Source organism: Hoplias malabaricus, chromosome 1 (assembly GCF_029633855.1).
Source record: "Hoplias malabaricus isolate fHopMal1 chromosome 1, fHopMal1.hap1, whole genome shotgun sequence".
Classification (NCBI taxonomy): Eukaryota; Metazoa; Chordata; class Actinopteri; order Characiformes; family Erythrinidae; genus Hoplias; species Hoplias malabaricus.
In genome coordinates, this window is record NC_089800.1 from 11,974,914 (window position 1) to 12,000,824 (window position 25,911).

The 25,911-nt window shown below is 38.1% G+C and overlaps 1 protein-coding gene across 2 annotated transcripts in view; it reads right to left on the minus strand.

The window, feature by feature from the left end:
- cdh19 (cadherin 19, type 2) overlaps positions 1-25,911 on the minus strand; it is a 37,686-nt gene that overhangs the window by 5,036 nt on the left and 6,739 nt on the right. Inside the window, exons 2-12 of one of the 2 annotated variants that reach the window (XM_066646781.1) lie at positions 22,269-22,608; positions 21,774-22,068; positions 19,806-19,925; positions 18,811-18,978; positions 14,609-14,796; positions 12,650-12,903; positions 6,458-6,594; positions 5,188-5,309; positions 2,627-2,744; positions 1,457-1,708; positions 511-840 (exon numbers count right to left, since the gene is read on the minus strand). In XM_066646781.1, the coding sequence (XP_066502878.1) occupies positions 830-840; positions 1,457-1,708; positions 2,627-2,744; positions 5,188-5,309; positions 6,458-6,594; positions 12,650-12,903; positions 14,609-14,796; positions 18,811-18,978; positions 19,806-19,925; positions 21,774-22,068; positions 22,269-22,454 (1,851 nt within the window). In that variant the 5' untranslated portion in view covers positions 22,455-22,608 and the 3' untranslated portion in view covers positions 511-829. Of the gene's footprint in view, positions 1-510; positions 841-1,456; positions 1,709-2,626; positions 2,745-5,187; positions 5,310-6,457; positions 6,595-12,649; positions 12,904-14,608; positions 14,797-18,810; positions 18,979-19,805; positions 19,926-21,773; positions 22,069-22,268; positions 22,609-25,911 lie in introns of those variants that run through there. The other variant, XM_066646780.1, reaches the window with a different exon arrangement.

Sequence of the window (25,911 nt, forward strand, 5' to 3'; positions counted from 1 at the left end):
ACGCCATTTTCACAATTGGCAACATCAAAATCAACATTTTTAAATTGTCTAAAACAAAACTCACATGTACATCTAGACATTATTCCAAGAAAATATTATTCCAAGAAAAGAACAAATCGATGCACATGGTTTGCAAAACTTTTGCCTTAATGGAAATCATAACACACGACAAAACATAACAAAAAGACTTTAAACTATACAACATTTACCATAAAATAACAAAAGAGTGGGAGAATGTTTGAATATTTAATTAAAATTATAAATTAAAATATATATAAAAAATAAACTTTTAAAATATATTTTTCTTTAAATATAAACTTATTAGTAGATATTGTTTAATTCTAATTTTGTATTTAATTACTATTCGTTTTGTATCTTCTATTACAGTATATTTTTTGTTACCTTTCTACTTATGAGTAGAAAAGTAACAACAAAAAATATACTGTAATAGAATAACCTTTCTATATAAATAGTGTTTCAATTGTTTGATGTTTTCATTTCACAGTCATTGTACATGAAGTGAACTAGATAATGTAAAAATATTTTTCTATATTATAAAGAAGACACATGGTCTGCTTTCATATTCAAACCTAATTAGAGTAATTATCACTGTGGTATGAATATAATACTTGTATTCCCACCTGTACATGCTCCATGAAATTGTATTATTATTATTTTCAAATATGCATTCATCATTATTGCCTTACTGAGCCAATGTTAGGAACACACTGGTGAGTATTTTAGGATGTGGATGGATTAGCTTGTCAAATATCCACTCTCTTCATACTTGCCTGCTTGATGTGAAGTGGAAGTGAATTAGCTTGCACTGTCACAAGCTCTCTGTTGAGAAAAGGCACTCTGTAATACTCTGTTCCTTTTCATTTGGTGTTGTTTTGTTTTACTTTGTGTCAATGCACACAATAGGCCTGGGCTTTAGGTCAAAGTAATCAAATATCGGTGATGACCAATAAATAACTAAACAATTTAAAGGTGTCACAAGAGTCACAGTTTTGGCAAGCCAAAATATATTGAGAACAGGACTACAATCAGATCAGCCAATACATTAGAGTTAATAGCTGTACAATTTAATAGCTGTGCTTATTATACTGCAGTGACACTGACATGCTGCTGGCACAGTGTGTGTTGCTCTAGTACAAGTGGATCAAACACAACAGTGCAGCTGGAGTTTAATGGTCAGAGGAACTGGTAAAATGGAAAATAAATGTAGAAATATGCAGGTCGTTTTAATGTTTTGGCTTATTGGTTTATAGTTGTGAACAGCTTATAGATTATTTATATATACTCCTAAATGTGGCAAAAGTAAAAATACAAATCATTTGTCATCATTCCTTGTATGAGCATGTAATCATTAACAAAATTATGCAAAGCCTGAAAGATTCATAACCAGCCACTGAAAATAAACGTTTAATAGATTACATTACCCATGATTACTCACCTACGAGTGTTATGAGGCATACAGTCAGGCCTAGTAGAGTCTGTGTGCTTAAACCCATATAAAGAGCCAGTGCTTCCACGCCACTTGTTGGGCAGTGTCCTGCAGGATGGCAGGCGCATACAGTAATGGTCAGGGTGCTAGTGCTGGACAGTGCAGGAGTGCCGCTGTCTGTTATGACCACAGGGAGATGATAGAGTGTCCGGTCACGACGGGAAAACATGCTACGACGTGTCAAAATGCCCGCTGTGTTATCTGTGACAAATAGGTGGGAAGTAAATTAATGAATGTTTGGTCAGTCTAGGACATGGGGGACACATTGACTGATGAATCAGGTAAACAGTTTTCCTCTACATCCCTGAAGTAGTTGCTTTATGTTGCGTCTTTAATTTTGCCCTGGACAATATGAGGCTAAGTCTATAACTAATGATTAGCATCATGCTTATATCATAACTCCACTTAGTACACACACACACACACACACAAAACATTTTATTTTCTGCCTTGACATTGTTTGGCGTATTGTTGCCTATTAAAATGTAAGAAATGGTCAAGACAGCATGGCTGCTAGCATTGACTTAGCTGTGTGATGTAATTCTGTCCATGTCTACAGATAGAAGCCTACCAGCCCACACTCTTACAAATAAAAGGTGTTATAAAGGGTTCTTTGAGCGATGCCATAGAAAAACCACATTTGGTTCCATAAAAAGCATTTTTACTAATAATTTTAAAATCGGTAAAGAACCTTTACATCAAGTTTCACACTCATTTCTTTTTATAAAATATGGTTCTTTAAGGAAACAAAAGTGGTTTTTATATGACATTATTCAAAGGACGTTTTCTATTACCTTTATTTAAAGTGCTGAAAAGCACAAACCTTGTTTAAGAACTCATTTAGTAATTTGTGATCATTTGCTTCCTTGTCAGATATATTATAGATGTGCTGATATATTAGTTAGATCATTTTCAGACACTAAATTTATGTCTAGGGGCACTGTCTATTTTTATGTAAATGTCTTCTGCAACTATTTTTTATTAATGACACAGTGTAGTGTTTGAGTGTAAAATTAATAAATTATATTGTCAGTTATTATACAACATATTTGGCAATGTCTAGTATATGAGCATATTGTGCTTTTTTGTGTGTTTATTTGATATGATGCTGTTCTCTACCTTGGTTGTCCCTGATGGTGAAGTTGGGGTTGATGTGTTTATCTGGCACCATGGAGAAATAAAAGTGATGGCCTTCTATTGGGTCGTCTGCATCCACTGCACTGATAATCTGGAGGAGCTTTAGAAAGAAACACAAGATACTGCAAACCAGAGATGATTACAAGTCTCTTAATATAAGTCTGACTCAAGTATTGAGTCTTGAGTAGATCATTTTAGTTTAATATCATTAAGTGGAGACATTGCCAAAAAAGTAAATTTTTGAGAAAACTTTGAAAACTTAGGCTAGACTCACTGACAGCTTCATGTAAATGATCTAGCATGTTAGCTGGAATGCATTCTAGTGAAACTACATTCTAGCCAACCATTTCAAGTTGTGCTGCTTTTCTTAAAAATGCAGCATTTAATGAAATGACTGCTTTAGTCCCATGGAGTCAGAGGTGATTTAACCTGTCTGTGGGCCCAGGGGCTATGTCTGGTCGTGCAAACAGACTTCTCAAAATGTCACTCTCAATAGACATAAAATCAAATGGCTCACTCTTTCTTGGTGCATAGTAGATCACTGTTTATATTTAACTATAGAGAGTTATACAAAAGGCCGCTCTCCACTGGCATTTGTGACTGGCAAAGTGGAGTACAGGAATAGCGGAATGTCAGCATTGGGAAAAACAAAATAAATCTTCTTTGTCTTAAGTTTTAAGAGTTCAGTTGCCTCAGGCGGCACCCTGGCAATAATGTCTTCTGCTACCATAATAACAGGAGATGTAGTGGACATCGACATTGATTTTGAGGTGCTAGCTACATCCTGTGTCTCATATGCCAGCTTTTTTGGTTTCCCTGTGCTAGCTGCCATTCGACATAGTGCTGCATCTTGGCAAGTGGCGCTCACTCGCTGGTAAACTGACCTTGAATATTCAGAATTTGACAGTGAATAAAAAATCTATTTTTTTTTTTTTTTTTTTTTTTACATTAAGTTCTGTTCTCTTGTATTCTTTTCTTTTGGGCTTTCGATATGGGTTTTTTGATAACTCTAACATGCCACCAATCATATTACAACAGCTCTGGGCAATCAACAGCCAGAAACTTGAATGATGTGTAAATAATTTACAAAACCATTGTTTGGTAAACCTGAGGCATTGCCATAAATAAAATAATAATAATAATTATAATAATAATAATAATAATAGTAATAATAGCCAAACCAGGCTGAAGGCCAGGTAAGCCCACGCATTAGTAGTGAAATGATTGTAGTCTGTAGTGAAATGATTGTTCACACAAACAGAGAGAGATATAAGTTAGCGCCACAAATTAACCAAGTTTTTTTTTTTTTTTTTTATTGTTTGTTTGGGTTTTTTTGGTAACCATAAAATTAGCTAATCACTTAAGGGAGTCTCAAGGCTTGAGTCAATGTTTAGGCAACTTGAGACACATTCTCTGCACTAAACATTGACACCTGAACACATCCTCTTTTAGGGCCAATCTTGATTCAGACCAAGTCTGACTTCTATGGATGAAGAAACACAAGCACATTAATATTCTCCTTCACCGTGAGTCTGAAAGTTGCAGACCACAGTCCCAGCTCCATTTTCTGCATTTTATAGATGTGTTCTAAATCAGGCAATCATGAGCTTGGATTGACTCTGAATGCAAATGATTATTATTATAAAATGAACAAAGAAGCACTGCAAATATGGCGGACCGTTATTACCTTAGTGTAAATTATAAATGCAATGAGTTTATAGCCATTATCACTTGTGGGCAAACATTGAAAAATCCGCATCTTTAAAAAATTTTTAGATTATTTGATTGTAGAAGGATCCAGTGCATTAAAATCACATACAGAAAAATAGTTAATTTAGCCCTTGAATCTACCATCAATTAAACTTCAGTAAAAAGAAGCCTATATTAGCATGTATCTCTAAAGTACAAATTAGCACAATCTGACCCAGGACTGTGTTGTTTATCTTGACCTTGATATGATATAGAGGTTACACCTCCCAGCTCTGTTGTCCTCTCTGTTAGCAGAGAACAAGGCAGTAGTGAGATAAATACAGCAAGATCTGTTGCACACTATTGATCCTAGCTTCACACCAACACCCAATCCTCCATGTCAGCCTTAATTGATCATATGCTGCTTAAGGACAACGTCTGGAAGACAATGGTTTAGTAGGACATAGAATATAAATTGGGAGATGAAGGCTTAAGTAAAGTCCACAGCTCTGCAGCTGCCTGCGAGGCTTAGTCTGACAAAGTAGGTACATGTTTTTATTGCAGTGTTGCTAGGAGCCTCCAGCTGAGATGGCCGGTGGTAGTCATTCATCCTTGGTTTTGTTGCTGAATTCAGGCAAATTTTGACCTATTGAAAGAAGCAACTCCATAGTAGAGCAGGGTTTGACTGAATTCAGGCTTGAGAGGGGAAAAAATCACTTGATACTTCACACGCTCCTCTCTTATAACGACAGAGAAACATGTGCTTGTCTCTTGCGTGGTTTTCCAATAACGTTTGATTGATATGTGTGGTATGTTTGTGTGTGTGTGGGTGTGTGTCATGTGTGCAACTATACCTCTCCTGCTTCTGTGCCCTCACACACAAAAGGCTGGTAGTCCTGGGATAGAGTAGGTATATTGTCATTGATATCCAGAACTTTGATAGTCACAGACACTGTAGAGGACAGCTGATTTTCATCTGAAATAAATAAATAAACAAGTACATTTTTTTCTTTGTAGTTTTATCAGCTCTACAAATCTGCCATTTCTTATCAGATAAGAATAATTTTAGAATAATGCTACACTTATAAATGGTTAACCACCTGTTTATTAATGGAATTTAATTAGGTTGTAAATGCATTAAAAGTCATTAATAATCATTTAGATCCCATAGATAGGAAGTGCAACAGTGACCTGCTGTTTGTCAATTTGTGAACCCACATTCGTCTACACTGTTAAATCTCACATCTCTGGATATTTACCTTACTTTGTTTTCTCCATCAATCAACATTAACCCTTTCAGTTTCAGCACATATTTGTTGAGAAATGTAATTATTCAACAACCAAGTTTTATCAATTAGTCTTGGATAGAATGTCTTGTTAGACACTGGTGAGACTGTGGTGCACATTTACATGTGAAATGACTAAATTTACCTTGTAAATTCTCAGCTTATTCTTTACCTTGACATTTTCAGTAAGTTGTCTGACACTCAGTATTAAACAAAAAAGATTTGACTATTTCCCTTTTTATCTCTGTTACAAATGTTTATTAATGACCTTTAAGGTGTTTACAACTTAATAAATAACCATATTAATTAACAGATTTTGAAACAATTTATAAAACTTTATAAGTGTAGTCTTATTTCATAGGGGTACCCTAATATTTAAACAGATAATTAATACAATTCTACATTTAGAAATGTAAAAACATGTGTCTAATTGAAACCCCTACAACTTCTATGTTTATGTTGCTGTACCATTAAATGTTCTAATATCAAATACAATTTAAATGTATTCATATTGTGCATATAATTAGTCTAATTATTATATTTAATAGGGCTAAGAAACAGCAAGTGACAGGAAGTCCTGTAGACACTTCACCTGCAGATAGTTCCACATTGGCTGATTTTGCATGTCTTGGCTCAATGGTTACATGGGGACTAAAGACAAATATTTAGCTTTCATTTTTGGCTGAAATATCACATTAAACTCAATGTCTACTGTGCCCTCCAGTTTAAGGTTACCAGCCTCAGCGTGCAGCACAGTTTTTACAGTGAGAAATGAATTTGGCATTCATCCATGTCACCACCATCCCACCCTGTCAGAGAAGGAGAAGGGGCCACTCACTCGTTTCTTTGGCTGTGACAGTGAGATTATGCCAAGCTGCTGTCTCTCGGTCCAAAGGTTTGGCCACTGACACCGTCCCATTGTTGGGGTCAATGCGGAAGATATTTCTCAAGTCACTGCTCTTAGATACAGAATATCTGGGGGGGGAAAGCAAGGAAAACATCTCAGCTTTACTGATACATGGTATGTCCAATAGTCAGTAAACATCCTTTAGAATTATTGTGAATTAATACAACCTGTGAACAAAACAACCCAGTATTTACTTATTTGTTTTTTTGTTTGTGTGTGGGTGGGGTCAGAAAACATGGGATACAATTAGTTGTTCTGATTTTGTCAGCCACTTCAGAATTGTCCTGCTTCCTCATCTAAGTCTCTCCAGTCACTGAGCTGGAGCAGGATTTATGTATGAGCACAAGGTTAAACAGAAAATAATAGAATGAAAAACTGAGCCAGTGCGGCAGAAACTATTTGCTAAGGACAGAGAAGAAGGAGAACAAGGCAAATGTGACTAAAAGACAGCATTTCTACTCCTAGCACCTTGTGTTTGACATAAAAGAGAGAAGAGGAAGGGGGTGTGTTCAGTGCCACGGAACACGAATACACTGTACACGTTTTGTTGTATGTTGTCCATTGACCAATAAATTAACATTTGCAGATTAAATAGAATGATTAGACAGATAGAATGCTTGTTTACAATACTTCGTCTTGATATGTGGGACAGTTTCTTGTTGGGGATTATAGGTTTGTATTCTGTCAGTGGAATATCATTTATTAGCTTCATAGGATTGTTCAGATCCCCATAGTTTTGTGCGTTTTTTGTGTGTGTGTAGCACACATCTCACACATGCTCAATACCAAGCTGCAGCTAAAAAGGTGTAAAAACTGCCGACTGGATGCCAATGGAGTGGAGCCCTATTAAATAACCAAGATGAGTTGAAGTGGTATTTGTGATTCAGAACTAATTGCAAAATCAGTGTTCATTAATGTTTATATGGGTGGCTTAATGCAATCAAATCCACAATACAATGTTCAAGCATATCATGAAAAATTAAAAGCCTATTTGATATTCTTGGTTTTAGGAAGAACCCTGGAAAAAGTATCTACAGAAAAAAGTTACCCCTAAGCACCTGCTATAGATGGTGACACCACTGTTTACTTCAAGGGAGTATTCATTTGTGTCACCTGTCTAGGTCTCTAATATGCATATTTATGACTTCAGCTAGGCATACTTACTAGAAAGTAGGGAGTTAAATAGATTGACACTGAACTGTCTAGCACCCCATCTGTCAGCCTGACTTACTGCCTCGGAAATATATTATTTTTTTATTCTAAAATAAAGACCTAATACCTTGCAGAGAACTTCTTGTAGGAGTCATAGCCAGGCATGTTCAATTTTTCTTCACAAGTGCCATTAAAATAACTGCAGACTTTGTAAATAAATAATGGCCCTGGAGGTCTAATTAAACACAGCATCTTGGAAAAATCGTTATCATTTAGGCTGTTTTTAAAAAGTGAGGGCTCACATACCTGGACTTAGACTCAGTTCTTTACCATTGAAAACATGTTTTTGGATCACTGCTTTCTCTTACTGTGTTTGAAAACAGGATGACAATATCTTATCACTGCTTCCTGCTTTTTAGACTTGAGCAATTCCGTTTGTCTCTAATAAGATAACTCCGAATGGATGACAAAACAATAACAAGAAATAATAAAAGAAATGTAATTTGTAATAATTCATTAATTTATTCATCATTTATTTACCTTCATCCTGATCAGGGTCACAGTGGTTTAGGAACTTACCAGGAGTTATGGACTGGACAGGGCACCGGTCCATAGCAGGCATCACACACTCACCCAGTCACTCACACACACACACACAGCTGTGGGCTGATTCACACAGCGAATAAAACCTACAAATGTGATTCGGGGAGGAAACCTGTGCAGATAAAGGGAGACCACACTAAACAATTCTCAGTGACCTTAGGAAATAAACAAACCCAGGATACCCTTCCTGATGCAACATTCCTCTTTCTTTTATAATGCTAGTATTTTGTATTGTGTATATTGTTCTACTGTGCAAATCTGACCGTTAAGAAATGTGTCATAACTATAACCACTGATCCCTAGTTCAGTAAGCAATGTAGTAAGCAGCTGTGATGCCATAACAACTAAACAAGCTGGAATTAACCAAATTAGCTGCCCTATGGTTGGGAGCAAAGGTCAAAGGTAGCTATCCAATTTGGAATCTTATTTATTTATTTTTTCTTCCTCCAGTTGAATTGGCTTGCTAATGTAGTGTGATATAAACCTTCTTCAAGTTCATGTGGTTTACTTGAGAGATCAAAAGAACACTTTAAACAAAATATTTAAAATTTTAGTACATCACCATTTAATATATTTATATAGTTTTGATGATTGACGGTCTGCACACTGTCTGCTGTTACGGTGAAAATCTGCCATTTTGTGCTTCATGAACTTGAGAGCTGATGAGTTTTTTTTAGAGAGAAATTGCTATTAATGATAAAAGATCAATGGAAAGCAACAAGAGAATACATTTTTGTGGGCAGTTTGGACAGTTCAACAGGCCCCCATGTTTTGCCAGGCTGGCCATGTGAATTTCAGATTTCTTTTCTAAATTTCCTGGCTGGGTTAATAATGTGTGCTGTGTGATCTATTTCCAGTATCTCTGTTTGATGTTATTCTTGCGAATTTGTCTGCACTCATGCCAAAGGTGGTGGTTTTAAAGGACCACAAATCTGCTTTTGAGGTACAAATTACATTTGGTGACAAATCATATTGGTGACAGATATAAACCGTGTTGGTGACCGACATAAACAACTTATTAGGAAGTAGATCATTAGGGGCAGGATAGACTCTAATTTATTAGATTGATAATAGTTGTATTGACTTGTCTGATCCAATTGTGTACATTGACGCCACATGAAAAAACAACATATTATAATTAATGCATGTATTTTAAGAATTCCATTAATAACAAGCATCTCATACATGCAAAAACAATTGGCTTTGATGAGGATGTGGAAGATTTTTTATCTAGATCTAATAATCCAACACCTGTATCTGATACAACAAATGCCCTTGTGACTGAATACAATCACAACCTTAAAGCATATCTTCCCCACATGTATTGAAAGTTTTCCTAGAAGATTAGGGATTGTTGCTTTAGCAATGCAGGGACATATTAATGTCCTAACTTAGCAGATGATGAGCAGCACCTCGTTCATGCGTTTGATTCCTGCAAAATCAGAGCTGGTGTGTGCTCAGAACAAAGTTGGACTTTAAGTTTCAGTCTGCAGGTTTAATTTTTACTCCTTTTATTAATTTCCCTTTGGAGAATTGTTGAAAGGCCTCTTGTGGTTAGACTGGTTGTTCTTTCAGCATCTTCCACTGCGCCAGTGATGGAGCTGCTTGCTCTCTTTTCTCTGTAGGCGTGCATCACTTGCGAATCCACAAACGTACACAGTTCTGAATTCCAAATGCCACCCCATACTGAGAGTTATTATTTTGGCACAACCAGGCCCGGCTGCTTTGTAATGCGAGAAAGGGAGACATAGAGGTAGTGAAAGAGGGGTGTAGAGAGAGAGAGTGATAGAGACAGTGAGAAAGACCTATGTTTTATTCAGCAGCTCTCATTTCCTACTAAAGTAATATGCGATAAATATGAGCATGTGGCAAGCAGCTGCTAAGATGAAGAGCTGAGGATGAGGAGCGCAGGGAGTGGGTAAGTCAAGTCAGAAAGAAAATGATTCCTTTCCCTGTGAAGGGAGCAAGCTGTTTAGAAATCTCTCTCTCTCTCTCTCTCTCTCTCTCTTTCACACACATACATTCATACATATATCTACACACACAATCTGCCCAAAAATCACACATGCTGACTGGAGGCCTGTTTCAAGAGACACTGCATCAAACAGGCGTGTTTTGTTTGTTTGTTAGTTTTCTTTGAAGTGTCAGGCCTGTTTGCATGTTCTTATCATGGGAATATTTTTTTCAGATGGGTTCTGTTGCTGCAGAGGTCAGACATTTAATATGATGGATGATATATAGAATATACTGTATACAATATTGTGTTATTTTAAGAATGTAATTTTTACCACACACATTCCTATGCTGACTCTTCAGAATGATCCAAAGTTGAAGTCAAGCTTCCTGATCAAATTTGCCATTCCACCCTAAATAGAGAAGCAGTAACACACTGGTGTATGTATTTTGCTGATTCTTTTAAATGCATCAATACACAATACACCAGTTAACCTCAGTTTAAACCACTGACATTAATTAGCTTGATATATGATACTCCTTGATATATAGGTGGCACCTGGGAGGGGCTTGGTGGTGCTGTATGTACCCCTAGGATAGCCATAGCACCACTCAGCACCCCCAAGAAATTTAACTGTTTTTTTTATTTATTTTTTATTTCCTTCAAAATGTGTGAATACTATGTTTTATATGCAGACACAATGCTAGTAGTCACTGAACAGGGCCCCGAAAGGTCCGAGTTTGGAGATGAGGAAACTACTTCAGTACCAGCAGTGGGGACTCTCAAACCAGTAACCTGGCTCTTTTGGTTATAAACACTGAGAGGACAAGAGCTTTAGAAAGCAAAAAAACATTGATGCCTTTACTCTCAACCACAACAGACACATTGTTTTTTTGTTTTTTTTTAATGAAGATGTCTATTGGTAAGTGCATGAATTTTGTTTCCCCTGCCTCTGTTTCCAGTTAAGAATGTAATGCATTTGTCTGTTGAGGCACACATTCTCACTCCTTAGTCATCTCTATGTAATGCACATTCATGTAAAATTACATCTATGGACTAGAATAATGTTTATTCATTAGTCAAGTTGTCGGTAACTGGAAGCATGAGTTTGTAATTTCAGAGGCTGAAATATGCACAAAACTATGTCTTTTGCTCGCTACATGTGTTCAAGTCAAATCAAAGTTTATATCAAAGTCAAGCTACCCCATAACCAACACCAACAAAAAAAATTGCCACAGAAGCAAATGAACAGTTCATTCTTGAAATAGCCGAATGTAAGGGTCTAAGCATCTTTGACAAGGGCCACAGTAATGCTAGCACAAACATCAACAGTTCTTTCTTTTATGTTGATCTTTGGTTCCATGTAGGTGACATGGCCTCACAGGTTTCCCCCTCCCCAGTGGCTTGTGTCTAAAATTTGAGAACTGTCTGTCAAACCATTTTTATTCTAAATAGGAGTTTCCTTACTTTTGAAACCCTGAACTTTAAAGTGTTTTACTGGCATAGTGGCGACAGGTAATGTTGCTCTCACATAGCTCCAGGGTCCTGGAGTTGTGGGTTTGAGTCCAGCCTTGGGTCACTGTCTGTTGTATTCTCTCAGTGTGGGTTTCCTTCCACAGTCCAAAAAGCACACATTTGTAAGGGGATTGGCCATGCATAATGTCCATAGCTGTGACTGTGTGGTACCCTTTGATTGACTGGCATCCTTTCCAGAGTGTGTTCCTGCCTTGTACCCAGTGATTCCGGGTGGGCTCCAGACACACCATGACCCTGAACTGGATGAGCAGTTTCAGACAATGAGTGAGTGAATAAACGAATGAACTGAACTGAATTAAGTCCTGCACATAATCCTCAGAACACCATGCTCAATGTCAAGCTTTGGCTTACATACGGTGCCATCCAACACATTTGGAATTAATTGGAGTGCTGTTTGTGGTCATCCAACATTTGTACTTCACTAATCTTTGTTGTTGTATGCCATACAATTTTCCAAGAAAGGGGGGGGGGTGGATATCCAGGATGTCAGAAGTAGTGTTGGATTAGAATGTGTTTACAAATGTTGTGAACTGTGCTATAGTATAATCTTAAGTTAGCTTATTAATATTATTAATATTAAACTTATTTTTAAACACAGGCATTTTTATCATTTTTATGAAGCATTGTTTGGCACATCTGGGGGTGTGTAGTGCAGGTGGTAACACTGCTGCGTATGAATATGAATGATGATTAAAGTTCAAATCCCAGTTCAAGTTAGCACACTGAGTTACAAAATCTACAAAAGGTCTAGCATTCACCTACATCTGTATCTTGAGTAGATAGATGAACGTCTATCAAAAGCTATGAATGTAACATGTGACATCTTATTATTTCTTTTTATAATGAACAGAATCTAAAGGAGTAGACGGTTGGCTTACTTGATAGGATGGTTGACTGTGTCTGTGTCTCTGGCGGAGACTGTTCCCACCTGAGAACCAACTGCTGCATTCTCTAGAACTTTCCACTCAAACAACGGAGCCGAAAAAATAGGTGGCTCATCCACATCCGTCACCAGAATTTTAATCATTGTCCTGTCATGGAAGTCATCATAGCTCAGAAACCTGAGGTCCACTTGCTCATTGATGGCCTCGATGGCGATGAAAAAGCGTCTCTTGCTCTCATAGTCTAAAGGCTGAAGGGAAAAGAGAGACCAGATGATACACATAAATACTTGTATTTCTATGAGATTTCTGTCTGGCAGAGTTTGAGGCTCAAATATTCGCATCTAAAAAAAAAGGGGCATAGCGCATTAATATTCATCACAGATTACAACTAGGCTGCCGCATATTGAACGCATGTGTAAACCATCCTTGGGTCCTGTGAAAGTCACTATAAGGATTTAACATTGGTATCATTATTATTACTACTACTACAATTCACTGTTATTTCACTGAAAGGATTGAGTAAACCTGCTCATAACAAAGACTTTCAAAATTAACCACTCATTTTATGTATTATTTTTTCATCTACATGGGTAATCATTCATCCATGCATTCATTCCTTCACCCTCATCCTCATCCTTGGGTCAAGAGCCTACCCGGATTCATTTGACACAGCTTTTTCTCTTATTCCAGCTTACACTTTTTGCAGAGAGTAAGTTTTCCAGTGTCAATGGTCAGCAGAATGCAAATAATTAGCAGACATTGGATGGCATGTGGTGACTTTGATTTTACCAATTGATGAATAACTTTAAAAAAAATGACAATGTGAACAGGCATTGGGCTGTTTAAAACAAAAGATGTGTTATCATTCCATCTTCTGTAATTGCTTCATCCTGATTTGGGTCGCCAACCCATCACAGGACATCCTACACTCACCCAGTCCATGGGTAGTCAAAACTGAATTAAAAAACCTGCCCTGTCACAGGGTTTCAATCCAGTGAAAACCAATGACTACTGCATGTACTTTATAGAACAATGCCAGCTATTAATTAAAAAAAAAACAGCTCTCAGCATGTATACTCAAACTGTTGATGGGCTGCATATGGGAAACCTCCCTCTCCTTCTGATTGCTTTGTAAATGTTTACAGATGCAGACCAAGAGTGATCCAGATTGGTAAGTGAACTCAGTAGCACTTTATTGGGGAAGAAGAAAAAGGAAAAAGAGAAGAAGAAGAAAAAAAAATCAAGAGCAATCTGTGGAGCATTTTCCCCCAGTTTCTATCTGATGAGAAAATGGTTCATTCTAACTTGATGAGCCGCCAGCTGTGAGCTAGTACTTAACCGATGTTGAATTTTTTGACAGACGCGATGATGCTAGTTAAAAACAGCATGCAGAGCATTAATGCATTCCCAAAAGGAGTGAAGGGGGCAAGCCAGTCGTTTCCATAACAAGGCGCTTCAATCTCTATTCAATTCCCCCAAGCATTGCTTCATAGATATGAGCAGCTGAGCAGGAGACATAAAACCAAGGCTGTGAAGGGCACTACCGGCTCAATATGAGACCCACAATGGGAGCTGATCTCATCAAACTTAGGAGGCAACAGTAGTACCTTGCACTGTGTAACTGAGCTCAATGGGCAATGGCAGATAGCAGGGGCTAAAAAAGAAAAGAAAACATTTCCATCAAATACATAACCAAATGTGTAAAAATCTCAGTTTTTTATGCCAAGAGAATGTGCCATGGATTCCTTCCAATTCAATTTGAAAACTACTTTAATATAGACAGAGAAAAAGACTGGTTGCCATTCTGACAGGCATTTTTAATTAAATCATTCACAGACCATTCTGAATTGACCACCTGCCAATAGTCATTGAATGGTGAAATATAATATCCTTCGCTGTCTATTAATTCTTTTAACATTATTTTAATTAAACACAGAGGCAGAGAATGCTCACTTTGGCCAGCGTCACTATCCCTTCCTGAGTGACAGGGTCTGTTTGGACTCTGAAGGTGGCGGTCTCCTCCAAGTCTTCCAGGCTGTAGTTCATCCTGGCGTTCGCCCCAAAATCAGCATCGTCTGCCATGACCCTGCCTACAGTAGTGCCCACAGGAGCCGACTCAGCCAAGGCAAATGTGTACAAGTCTGAGGAAAAAAAAATCTGCTGTTTATGAAAATCATCTGCTGTCATATGGTGAGACATGTATCAGTGTGGTGTTATAGCTATGCCTTTTCTCATCCTCATTTTCCCCTGCTCTTCAATGGTCAGGATCACCATAGAGCAGGTATAATTTGGGTTTTGGATCATTCTCATCGTTGCAGTGGCACTGACATATTGATGGAGTGATATTGTGTGTAGCTCATCTGTTGCTGCACAGTGTGTGTTGGTTGTCCTCTAGTCCATCAATGGACACAGGACGCTGTTGCATGGATATTTTTGGTTGTTGGACTGTTCTCAATCCAGCAGTGACACTGAGGGGCTACTCTAGTAGTACTGCTGTGTCTGATCTACTTGTACCAGCACAGTATGCACAAACACATCACCACCGTCAGTGTTGCTGCAGCACTGAAAATGATTCACCACCCGAATCATACCTGCTCCATGGTGGTCCTTTGGGGGTCTTGACCATTGATTAACAGGGCGAAATGGGGATAAGAAAGTATGCACTGGAACAGGTGACCTACAGTCTGTAGTTGTAGAACTACAAAGTGCTCCTTGATGGTCAGTGGAGCTGATAAAACACACAGTGAGTGTAGATACAAGGTAGTGATTCCTAATCCAGTGATTGTTGTTGTTGACAGCAGTGTAGCTTTGCACCGTTTGGGTCTCCCTATAGTTCAAGGGATTGCAAAATCCATAAACATGACTAAAAGTACTCAAAACATTTGTAACATTTGTACAAACATAATTTATGATTTAAAGTTTTTTTTTAACCTAAGTAAAACATAATAAATCTCTCATCCCCCACTGGACTTGGAAATAAATCCTCTTTACAAACATAATAGTCACTCACTGGGGAAAGAGAGGAAGCAATTTTGACATTTGCTGTTACTCATGCATGTGTAATATTGACAGAAATATGTCTCATCCATTTTATACAACTACTGAGAATGGTCTTGTAGAAACATATGTATGCGTCAAGTTCTAGGACCTAGTACAGTGTTAACCAACAGAGGTTAGGTGACTTAACACAATAGTTCTCTTCCAAGCATGATGAGCTGACCATTTGGTCTTTTCAAAATAGCTGTTTGAAAGAATGTGATGACCCTCCCAGCTTGGTAGCACTGTGTGACTGAGGGGACTTATGGTGCTTTCCAGTACTGCAGGCATCTGCTCAGCTTTACTCAAATTGGCTCAGCACGGCTCAACACGCTTTTTCACTACCACCCCTACAAAATTTAGCCAGTGATGTTGCAAAACTGGTTCTCTAATGCCATCTGTAAGCTGTGATAACAAAAATGACTGTGGTAACGTTAGGTGCTGTTGACTCGTATATTCAAGTGTTGTTTTTGTTTTTTGGACTCAACATGGCTCCATACCACAGTTCTCACTGGTTATCAGAGTTTTCCTTGTTGCACGTCCAGCTCTTGTTGGAGTTTGTGTTGGCCACCAATCCAAGGAGCGTTTGAACCTCGTCAAAACATGACAGTGTCATTTTATGAGCTGATTTTGTGAGTTGGGTTAAAACACATGTGACCGCTGCTGTAACTTGGAGCTTATACAAGCGTCGAGTTTGTGCAGAGGTCTGGTCAATTAGTTCTCTGCAAGATTTACTCATCACATTTAGTATCTACTCGGCTCACTTCCAACCAGGTGAGAGCAGGGACTGACAAAGTACCCGGTTCCAGAGACCAGGCTCCAGATTTGGCTAGTGGAAAAGGGAAAAGAGCAGAATCGAGTCAAGTAGGTTTCCATGCAGGGGAAAAGGCGCCATTTGGTATCTAGTTGGAACAGGCGGCATATAATATACCTATATAATTGAGAACCATTTCCCTTCCTGATTTGAAAAATGCATAGATTTATTTCAACAGTGAGGCTTCAAAGCATAACATGTACTCCCCAGCGCAGGCAGTTTATAAATGAAAAATAAGCTGCAAAAACACTTTTGATTTGATCATGGTTCTGAGGTCACAGCTGTGAAAACATTTACATACATCTGCCCATTTCAGTTGAAGTGTTAGTATTAATGTTAATGCAGACTGTTTGTAGAAGGGTAATTGGAGTGGAAGATATGGAGGAAGTGATTAAATATCTTGCTGTTACTGGTTGTCGGGAAGCCAGTGTACCCTTCATCAGGATCCAGACATCAGAAGCACGTGGCTGAAGTTTGTTTTATCCAGCTTCCCTGAGGACTGCAGTCTGAACTTAACAGTTTGTTCCGTACATTTCTGTGCTGCCTGCTTTCTAAATGAGGCATGGGACTATTTCTTGTGCATTAAAGCAAAGCAAAACTGTATGGAGACTAGAAAAAAACAAAATATGTTCTCTCAAAATAAAAACAAACACCATATTTCCAATATGATCTGAAAAAAGTAAAGAAAATAACATTGACTGGGCTGAGGTGTTAGTGTAAATAATAAAGTACACTCCCGTTCCACACAGGAGCTGCACACAGGGTGCTGTACTTTACAAACAAGCGGCTCAAAGTTGAAGGGGAAATGCTGGAGGACACAGAGTCTTGCGCTCACCTGGAGCCTATCAGCGGTAACTATGGTGATGGACACAGATGTGCTTGAACTTCAGCATCAAACCCAGCCCACTGGAGGTTTGCAGTCAAGAAAGAACCAAGTCGGCAAAGAAAATCCAAACCAACAATCAGCTAAAGAAACATTTCAGCGCGTCAGACAACCTGATTAAATCAGCAATAAGGAATTGTGATGGGAATAGGGCACACTATATCAGACAGACTTACTTCCTGAAAAATAGGTGGAGGTATCTATATTAAAGCTAGGGTTTTCCATTTTTGCTGCTGAAGAGATAGGAATTTAACTTAAATTAACATTATGTAATGTTTTTACCTTAATATTACGGCTTCAAAACTGACATGTAGTATGGAGAATAGAGCCTTTGGTTTGTACACTACCTTTGGTGGTGCATTGTGGAATTGTTTGAGTGCACAGAAAATTGTCCACTAATGCTTTCAGACACTTCTACAAAATGGCGGACCCACAAAATAGTGTACTATATAGTAAATGGAGAACAGTTTTGGACACACAAATAGTGCACCTTTAAGGACCTTTTGGACCCTCTCTCAAACACGTTCTTCAACAGTCATTCCTCTACCTCTCTTTCAGATGGAAGGTGCATAACTAAGTGCTGCTTTCTTTCTTGTCCACCTCAAAGCCAGCTCTTCTAGAAAGTTCCTTTTATTCATGCTGAGTCATGGGATCCAGCTTTAATAGTTTAAAGAGTGGATCAAAGAAACAGAATGTTCCACCAAGAACTGAGGGCAGACACATCGGACCACAATCTGAAAGAGGAACTCTGTGCTCAAATATTTAGAACTACAGCATGGAAACGTAGATTCAAAGAGAATAACAACGGAGATACTAGTTGAACCATGGGTCAAGTTCAGACTAAGCTTTGTACCACCCTTCTAAGCTCTCCACAAATCAAATCAGAGGTGAAATTGACTGAAAATTCTAATCGAATCTGCGGTGTCCTTGATTTTCTGAAGAATTTTGCACCCTTTCTAAAAGTGTAAAACATGACACACTGAGGGAATATTGGATTTGAAGCCATAATGACTCTATGGGTGTATATACTTTTTTGGCAACATGGTATACACTCTACAGCCACTTGTTCATCTTTCATTTCTTTATACATTATTAAAACATCTACATCTGTAGGTCTGTTCCCTTTCCTACAGTAAAACATTTCTACGACTCTAAAAAATGTTTTTCTACTATATGTTTAAACATGGCTGTGAGGATTTGAGGACGTATGTACAGATACTGATGCTGGAAAACAGTTTTTTTATCATAAATTCTCCACAACAATTTAGATGTATTGAATGGTGCCACTTCACTCCAGAGAACAATATAGTACAGCTTCACAACGCCTGCTGGGACAGGGTTGAGCTTTACACGCCTCTGGTAGGCTCTTAGCATTGAGGAAGTTGACCTTAAGAGAACACTGCAATCTTAGTTGTGACTCACTGTGTTGAAAGGTAGGGCCATTGTCATTGACATCAGAGAGGGTCACTGTCACTGTGGTCGAAGCGCTGTATGCTCCAGGAAATCCAAGCTTATCCTTCACTTCAACCACCACCAGATACGTCTCACTCGCTTCTCTGTCCATATTTTGCCATGATGTCACGATTATGCCTTAGAAGAGTACAAGTAAGAGAATGCGTTCAATACAGTAAACCCACATTTAAAAAATTGAAACAGATGACTTTGAGGATGCCTTTTTGAACATGGAAATGCCTTGCATTTGACAGATGAATAGATTTATTTAAAAACAAAGGACCATGGAAATATATTAGAAATGAAAGTTATTTAGATGAAAAACCTTACCAGTGTTTTTAGTTAGTTAATCCATATGGTTTTAGTTCTAGACTGGTGCGAAAATACTAATGTAGCTAACAAGTAATCAAAGCTTATGCAACAGAAAGCTAATACAACAACTCACATTGGCTCTAGGTAATATACTGTTTTAAATAAGCCTTTATAGACACAAATCCCTGATAATGAATGTATCAGGTGTTAAAATAAAAAAAATGGCAAATAACTTGAAACTGTTACGTAGTGTGTAGTTTTGATAGTTAAAATGCTAGCTAGCGTAATAGTGGATTTAGTTTCAGTTGCCAAAATTAGCTAAAGTTTTTGATTGACATTTTTGCTGTCAAAAATACAGATATACCCATTGTTTTAAAGACATTAATAGTAGTTACATTTACTTTGTAAAACATGAATGGATTTGTATTTTTAAACTCAATTGTTTGTTTGTAGAGGGAACTTTTTCCTCAACTATATTTCATATTTCATATTAATAAGTAATCCTACATTTTAAATGGAGTGACATTTGACGTAAAATGTAAATCTGATAAACAGATCAATTTTCTGATTTGTTTATAAATGAATAAATATTCCATTAAAGAGCATTATCACTGTAGTGCAGCTTAAAGGGAGCATAATAATTAGAACTCTACCTGTTTTTGGTTCTACTGAAAAGTAGGGCTCTCCTTGCAGGATGGAGTAGATGAGTTTGGCATTATTCCCAGACATGGGGTCATCAGCATCTATGGCTGTCACCTGGACTACTTTGGTCCCTGAGCAAGGAAAGAGAGGGCAACATTCACCGTCAACACTACAGTTTGACTCATGTAAATAGTGTGTTGTTTATGCACACACATTGTAAGTACCTCTTATCCGTGTTGGGTCCTCAAACTATTCTTTGCCATGTGAATAATTTAATTTTTATGGTAACAAGATTTTTAAGATTAGGTTGTGGTTAAGGTAAATGTTCCACAAAATGAATGGAACTCTAGGTAATGTCCCCACAATTCACAGAAACATATTTGTGTGTATAAGCCGCATTGTAGAAGATCATGACAGTTCCAGAGCCCCTGTGACATATCTCGATTCTTTCTATTCTCACCTCTCTCTCTCACGCACACACACACACAGACTTATCTTTTGTCCCCTTATTCTTCATTATCATTCTACCACATTTTTTAATCTCTGTTTTCACATCCTTTTCATGTCTCCTTTCTCAATCTTCTTTATCTCTTTCTCTTTCAACTTCTCTGCCAGTCAGTCCATCTCTGTGATTCTCTGTTTCTCTGTTGTTTTCAGGCTGATCTTGCTCTTTTATCTCACGCTCTGTGTTTTCTCTCTCTCTTTCTCTCTCTCTCTCTCTCTCTCTCTCTCCCTCCTTCTGTTAATCTCTCTCTCCCTCCCTCCTTCTCTGAATGTCTCTCTCTCTCCCTCCCTCCCTCCTCCTGTGAATGTCTCTCTCTCCCTCTCTGAATAGGTTCTAACACAGTATTCTCCAGCATAAGGCTTTCCTTATTTCTGTATCCAATTTTATTTCTTTTCACCTCTCTCTCTCTCTCTCTCTCTCTCTCTCTCTCTCTCTCTCTCTCTCTCTCCACCCCCCCCCCCTTCGCTCTTATAGTTTTCCATTCCTTCCCTGCAGTATGATTTATTGCAATAAAGACATTATGCAGCCGAAACAGATTACGTACAAATTGAAATGGTAATGTGCGTGCAATAAAAAGGCAATAGTAATGATAACAATATTTAGGCAGAAATAAATCATATTCCCATGGATTCAGGAGGGTGTCATATCTCAAACCAATACTTTTTAAGTGGCAGAAGCCTCCCCTTCACAGAGAAAAAGCCTGGGCATCTTAGCAAAGACACAGCAGGAGAGAAAAAATGTGGAAAATGATATGGCAAAAGAAATATAAAAGCTAAAATATTATTTCCGTTTCAGAAACTATCAAAAGGAGTGAAAGAGTATAAACAACACAAATGTCACTTAGACCGTCTGCAATCTGTTCCTCTGAAAGCAAGGCTATCAGTATGAAGCTTGTCCCTCTTCTCTGCAGTTTCTACTTTTCTAGGAAGGATTTCTGGGACTAGATGCTGATTTAATGCTGTGAGAATTTGAGGGTATCCAGCCACAAGAACATTGGTGAAGTCAGGTACTGATGTTGGACAGTTCTGGACCACAAACTTTTCTTCTTCTTCTTCTTCTTGTTTTTTGTTCTCCTATAAAGTTATTTTTTGAGATGCATGTTTTTCATTGGATTGCGATGTTGTACCAGCTGTGCATGCACAATTACATAGGCACACCCTAAATTAACCAAATCCATCCATTATATTCAGTGTCTGCAAACATTTTGACTTGTAATTTATTAATGTAGTTAAAAAGGTATGCAAAGGATTTGTTTATCTCTTACTGATTGAATTATGCTGAAACTAAGTAATACTAATTGATTTTCTAATGGATATTCTATATACAGAAACTGGATCTTAGCAGGTGAACATTAAGCTACTTGTTCTTATATTCCTCAACTAACTCAGCTAAAGCACTATTTCACATATTCTTTATTTAGTCTTCAGTGCACATGCAGAAGATGAATAGCTCTTTGAGGTAGAGGCAGCCTTACCCACTGGACTCATCTCAGGAATACTGGACACATAGGGCTCATTTATGAACTCTGGGGCATTGTCATTGATATCCTTGACTTTGATGATAAACTCAGACTCAGGCTCCACTGGCTGGCCAGTCTTGACGTCAAAAGCTTGAGCTTGTAGGACATAGAAGGCCTTCTCTTCTCTGTCCACGCTTTTTAGACTATGGATATCACCGGTGTACTTGTCGATGGTGAAGATCTCTCCGGCTCCTTCTCCAGACAGAATGTATCTAATGGACAAGTCTCCCGAGTCATATGTTGATTTCAGCTAAGAGAGGGAAAACCAAGCAGAGGATATTTCATTTATGTATATGTGGTGGTGATGTGTTAGTATGTGTTGGCCTTGTATAAGTGGATCAGACACAGCAGTGTTGCTTCAGTTTTTAAATAGTGTCCACTCCAATATACACCCAAATGAAAATAATCTTGAGTAGTTCAATAACTGACACTCCTTTCAATATGTTTTACCTGACCAATTATTTTTGGTGTGGGATCCTCTTCCTCAACAAACAGCTGCTTCCAGGTCCAGCCTCGTTTGGCTCTGGGCCTGGTTACATCACTTTCTTCTTGTCTGGACATACTTAGCTCACTCCCCACCACAGTAGGCATGATGGAGATCATGATGAACACTGGTAGAACACAACAGCAATCCATTGTTTGACAACTTCCCGTCTCTAGCTCTTGCCCTTTTTCCAGATGTTGTGGTCAGAGCCCTGGAGCTGCTTAATTTTCCGTCCAAACACTGGGGTTGTTCATGGAAATGCTCGAAGAGGGTGTTGACTGGGAGAATGTCACATCGGACTTCATTCTGTGGTTTATAAATATAAAAAATAATAATTATTTTTAACATTTATTTTACACATTATTATGCAGTAGATTGAACTTACACATCGATCACATAATGCTACCAAACGGCAAAAGCTTCAAGCTTCCTCTGAGGAATGCGAAACAATTAAGCGCCACTTTTCAAATGACTCCTAGCACAATTCCACAGTTTAGCATACTTAGAGGAGAACACTATAAGCCCACATCTGCTCTGTTTCAAAGTGGTGTGGAGAGGCGGAAGACCTCAGATGCCTGAGGTATCACTGGGTATAGAATGACTGAGTTCTCATGGTAAAATACAGAAATGGCTCAAAATTTCGCAATTTCTTGACCAAGAAATCACAGGAGAAATATATTGCCAATAAAAACTAGAAGCCAATTTCTGGGGCACTTTGAAGGGTTCCAGGAACCAAATGACTGGCTCAGTCAAATCCGAGACCCAAATTAGAAGAGTTTCCCAAGGCATTACCCAGAATTTATGAGACAACAACATGCATTGTCTGTGGGGGGGCCGTTTTCAGTCGAATCTATTTATTGAGACATGAAGTTCTCCAGCTGCTGAATGGAAAGCCTTAATTAAATCACTCTATTCAAAGAGAAAAGCACTGCAGAGTTTTACAGAGGAAAAGTCCCTTATTACAGCTGTATACAAAATTACAGCTTTATGCAAATGTGTGGGCACCCCTGGTCAAATTAAATTTAGATTTTATAGGTGAACATTAGATAAAACATCTTCTAGATATTATATAGAAAAGGTTTTCGAGGGGGTAACTGAGAGTTTGAGAGAGAACTGAGGAGTTGTAGATAAAATGTAGTAAAATTTGTATGTTGTAAAGTAAGTATTAAACAATGTTTCCAAAAAAAATAGGATGCTTTGGGTAAAGGTCCTTCATCAGCTGTGCAAGCATATGTTTATATGTTAATATATGCGTGTGTGTGTGTATATAGAATCTGTTCAATATGCTGTATTCAGTAAATGAACAAGTAAACAATTATAAAAATGCAGGTTTAATAACAACATAAACTTTATTTAGAGAGTACTTTCAACAGACTAAGTGTATAATAAAAGAAAGAGGCTTCTCCATATGTTTTGTATTTTATGGCAGGATGTTGGAATCTACAGCTCTGAGAAGTGTACTGCAACAAAATCTTTCACTGAGGTAAGAATGTGATTTGTCAGATTAGGATTAGGAACACCTTCCTTCTCTCTACAGTTACAATCTGTTGTTCACCTGTTTCTCTGCATACGTTCTTATCCCCATTTCAACCAGTTTTCAATGGTCAGGACCAGCACACAGCAGGTTTGATTGGGTGGTGGATCATTCTCAGCCTGGCAGTGACACTGACCTGGTGGTGGTGGTGTTGTGTGTGTTGTATTGGTACGAATGGATCAGACACAGCAGTCGTGCTAGAGATTTTAAAGCCCACGGTGTCACTGCTGGACTCAGCATCCTCCTCCAACTAAAATATCCACAGTGTGGATATGACAAAGTTCTTTTGTATGATCAGTGGAGCTGATAAAATGAACAATGAGTGTAGATACAAGTGACTTTTTTTTGTTTTGTATTTTCAGTAGAGAATATGTGATATAGAAAAAAAGAAATAGGTTAAAAATGGGTTTTGCCCTAAAAGTTAGTGTATTTAATTAATTAATTAATTCATTATCTGTAAGCGCTTATCCAGTTTAGGGTCGCGGTGGGTCCAGAACCTACCTGGAATCATTGGGCACAAGGTGGGAATACACCCTGGAGGGAGCGCCAGTCCTTCACAGGGCAACACACACTCACATATTCACTTACACACTCACACCTACGGACACTTTTGAGTCACCAATCCACCTGCCAATGTGTGTTTTTGGACTGTTGGAGGAAATCAGAGCACCCGGAGGAAACCCACTCGGACACGGGGGGAGCATTTTTGTAAATCAGTTTAATAAAAGTTCAAACTTCTCCTTAGGGACAACCAACCTATCCACATGGTTAATTTTCCCATAGTGTTTTCTAACAGATATTCTAACAAATGGGACAGATATTCTCCAGCACTGGATTTCCAGACTCAGCTATATCTAAATGTAGGGAAGAATGAAAGTCTAAAGCAGCTGAGCTTCCCAGAGGACTGTACTGAAACCTCTGGTCATAATAACAGCAACAAGAATGATTTCCTCCACATTGATTGATTTTGAATGAGAAGTGGCCTGCAGCAGGTTGACATTACACACACATACACACTACACACACTTAGACCGGAATACCATTAGCACAGATACCAGCCGGATCCTATAGCACACTGTTGGTATGGTAACCAGGGCTAACTCCCAGGGTGGCAGATGTTCCTGCCACAGTACTGACTTGACTTATGGAGCAATGTCACTGCCTCACAAAGACTTGGTATCCTGAGAGAGTTTTACAGCATAGCTCACTTATACAGAAATGCAGTATTTGCTTTAAAAAACCTTCTTGGGAACATTTCAGAAGTTATTTGTTATTTAATGTTGTTAGAGCAAAGCATTGAATCTCTTTTTTTATTATTGATGTTATTGATATTATTATCATCATCATTAAATGTCAGATACTTTTTCTATTTTCTGAGTATGTCATCAATAAAGGGTCAACAGAAACAATGAATTATAATATTAATATAATAACAGCACTGTCACATGCCTTTGTACAAGACCTTCATTAAAAAAAAAAAACACACAAAAAAAACTGTGATTTAATGATGCATGAATTAAATTAGTGCAGAGATATGAAGTTCTTCAAGCAAACTTTGTCCAGAGTGACCTTCCTATCACTGCATTCTTCAAATCAAAGGCCAGCGTGTGGCCTCCAACACTGGATACTCTTTCAAAGTTAATTATCTCCCACAGCCAATGACCACTGGAACCTCAAACAATTATTGGGAAATATCAAAACCTTTCTGCCTGTCACCAGGGGTATTATCAAGTCTTTCTGACATTCTGCTTTAAAACACTCGCACCAAAAATATCTATTAAAATCATTAATCATGTCAATGCGACACATTTGACTTTGCTCGACTGAGCCAAGGACTGCACCTTCCCTCTTTTATTACATCAGATAAAAGAGCACGTCTTACCTCGGACTACTACTTCATCATTTTCTCCACACATACATACACGCGCACACACACAAGCATGCACCATGCATTCAAATCACTGGCAAATTTCTTCTTAAGACAAATGAGTTCTTGCAGGATGTATATTATCCTTAAAAGTCCTCTGCCACCAAAGTTTGTTCAAGTGGATGGCACTCCAGAGAGATGGGTCATT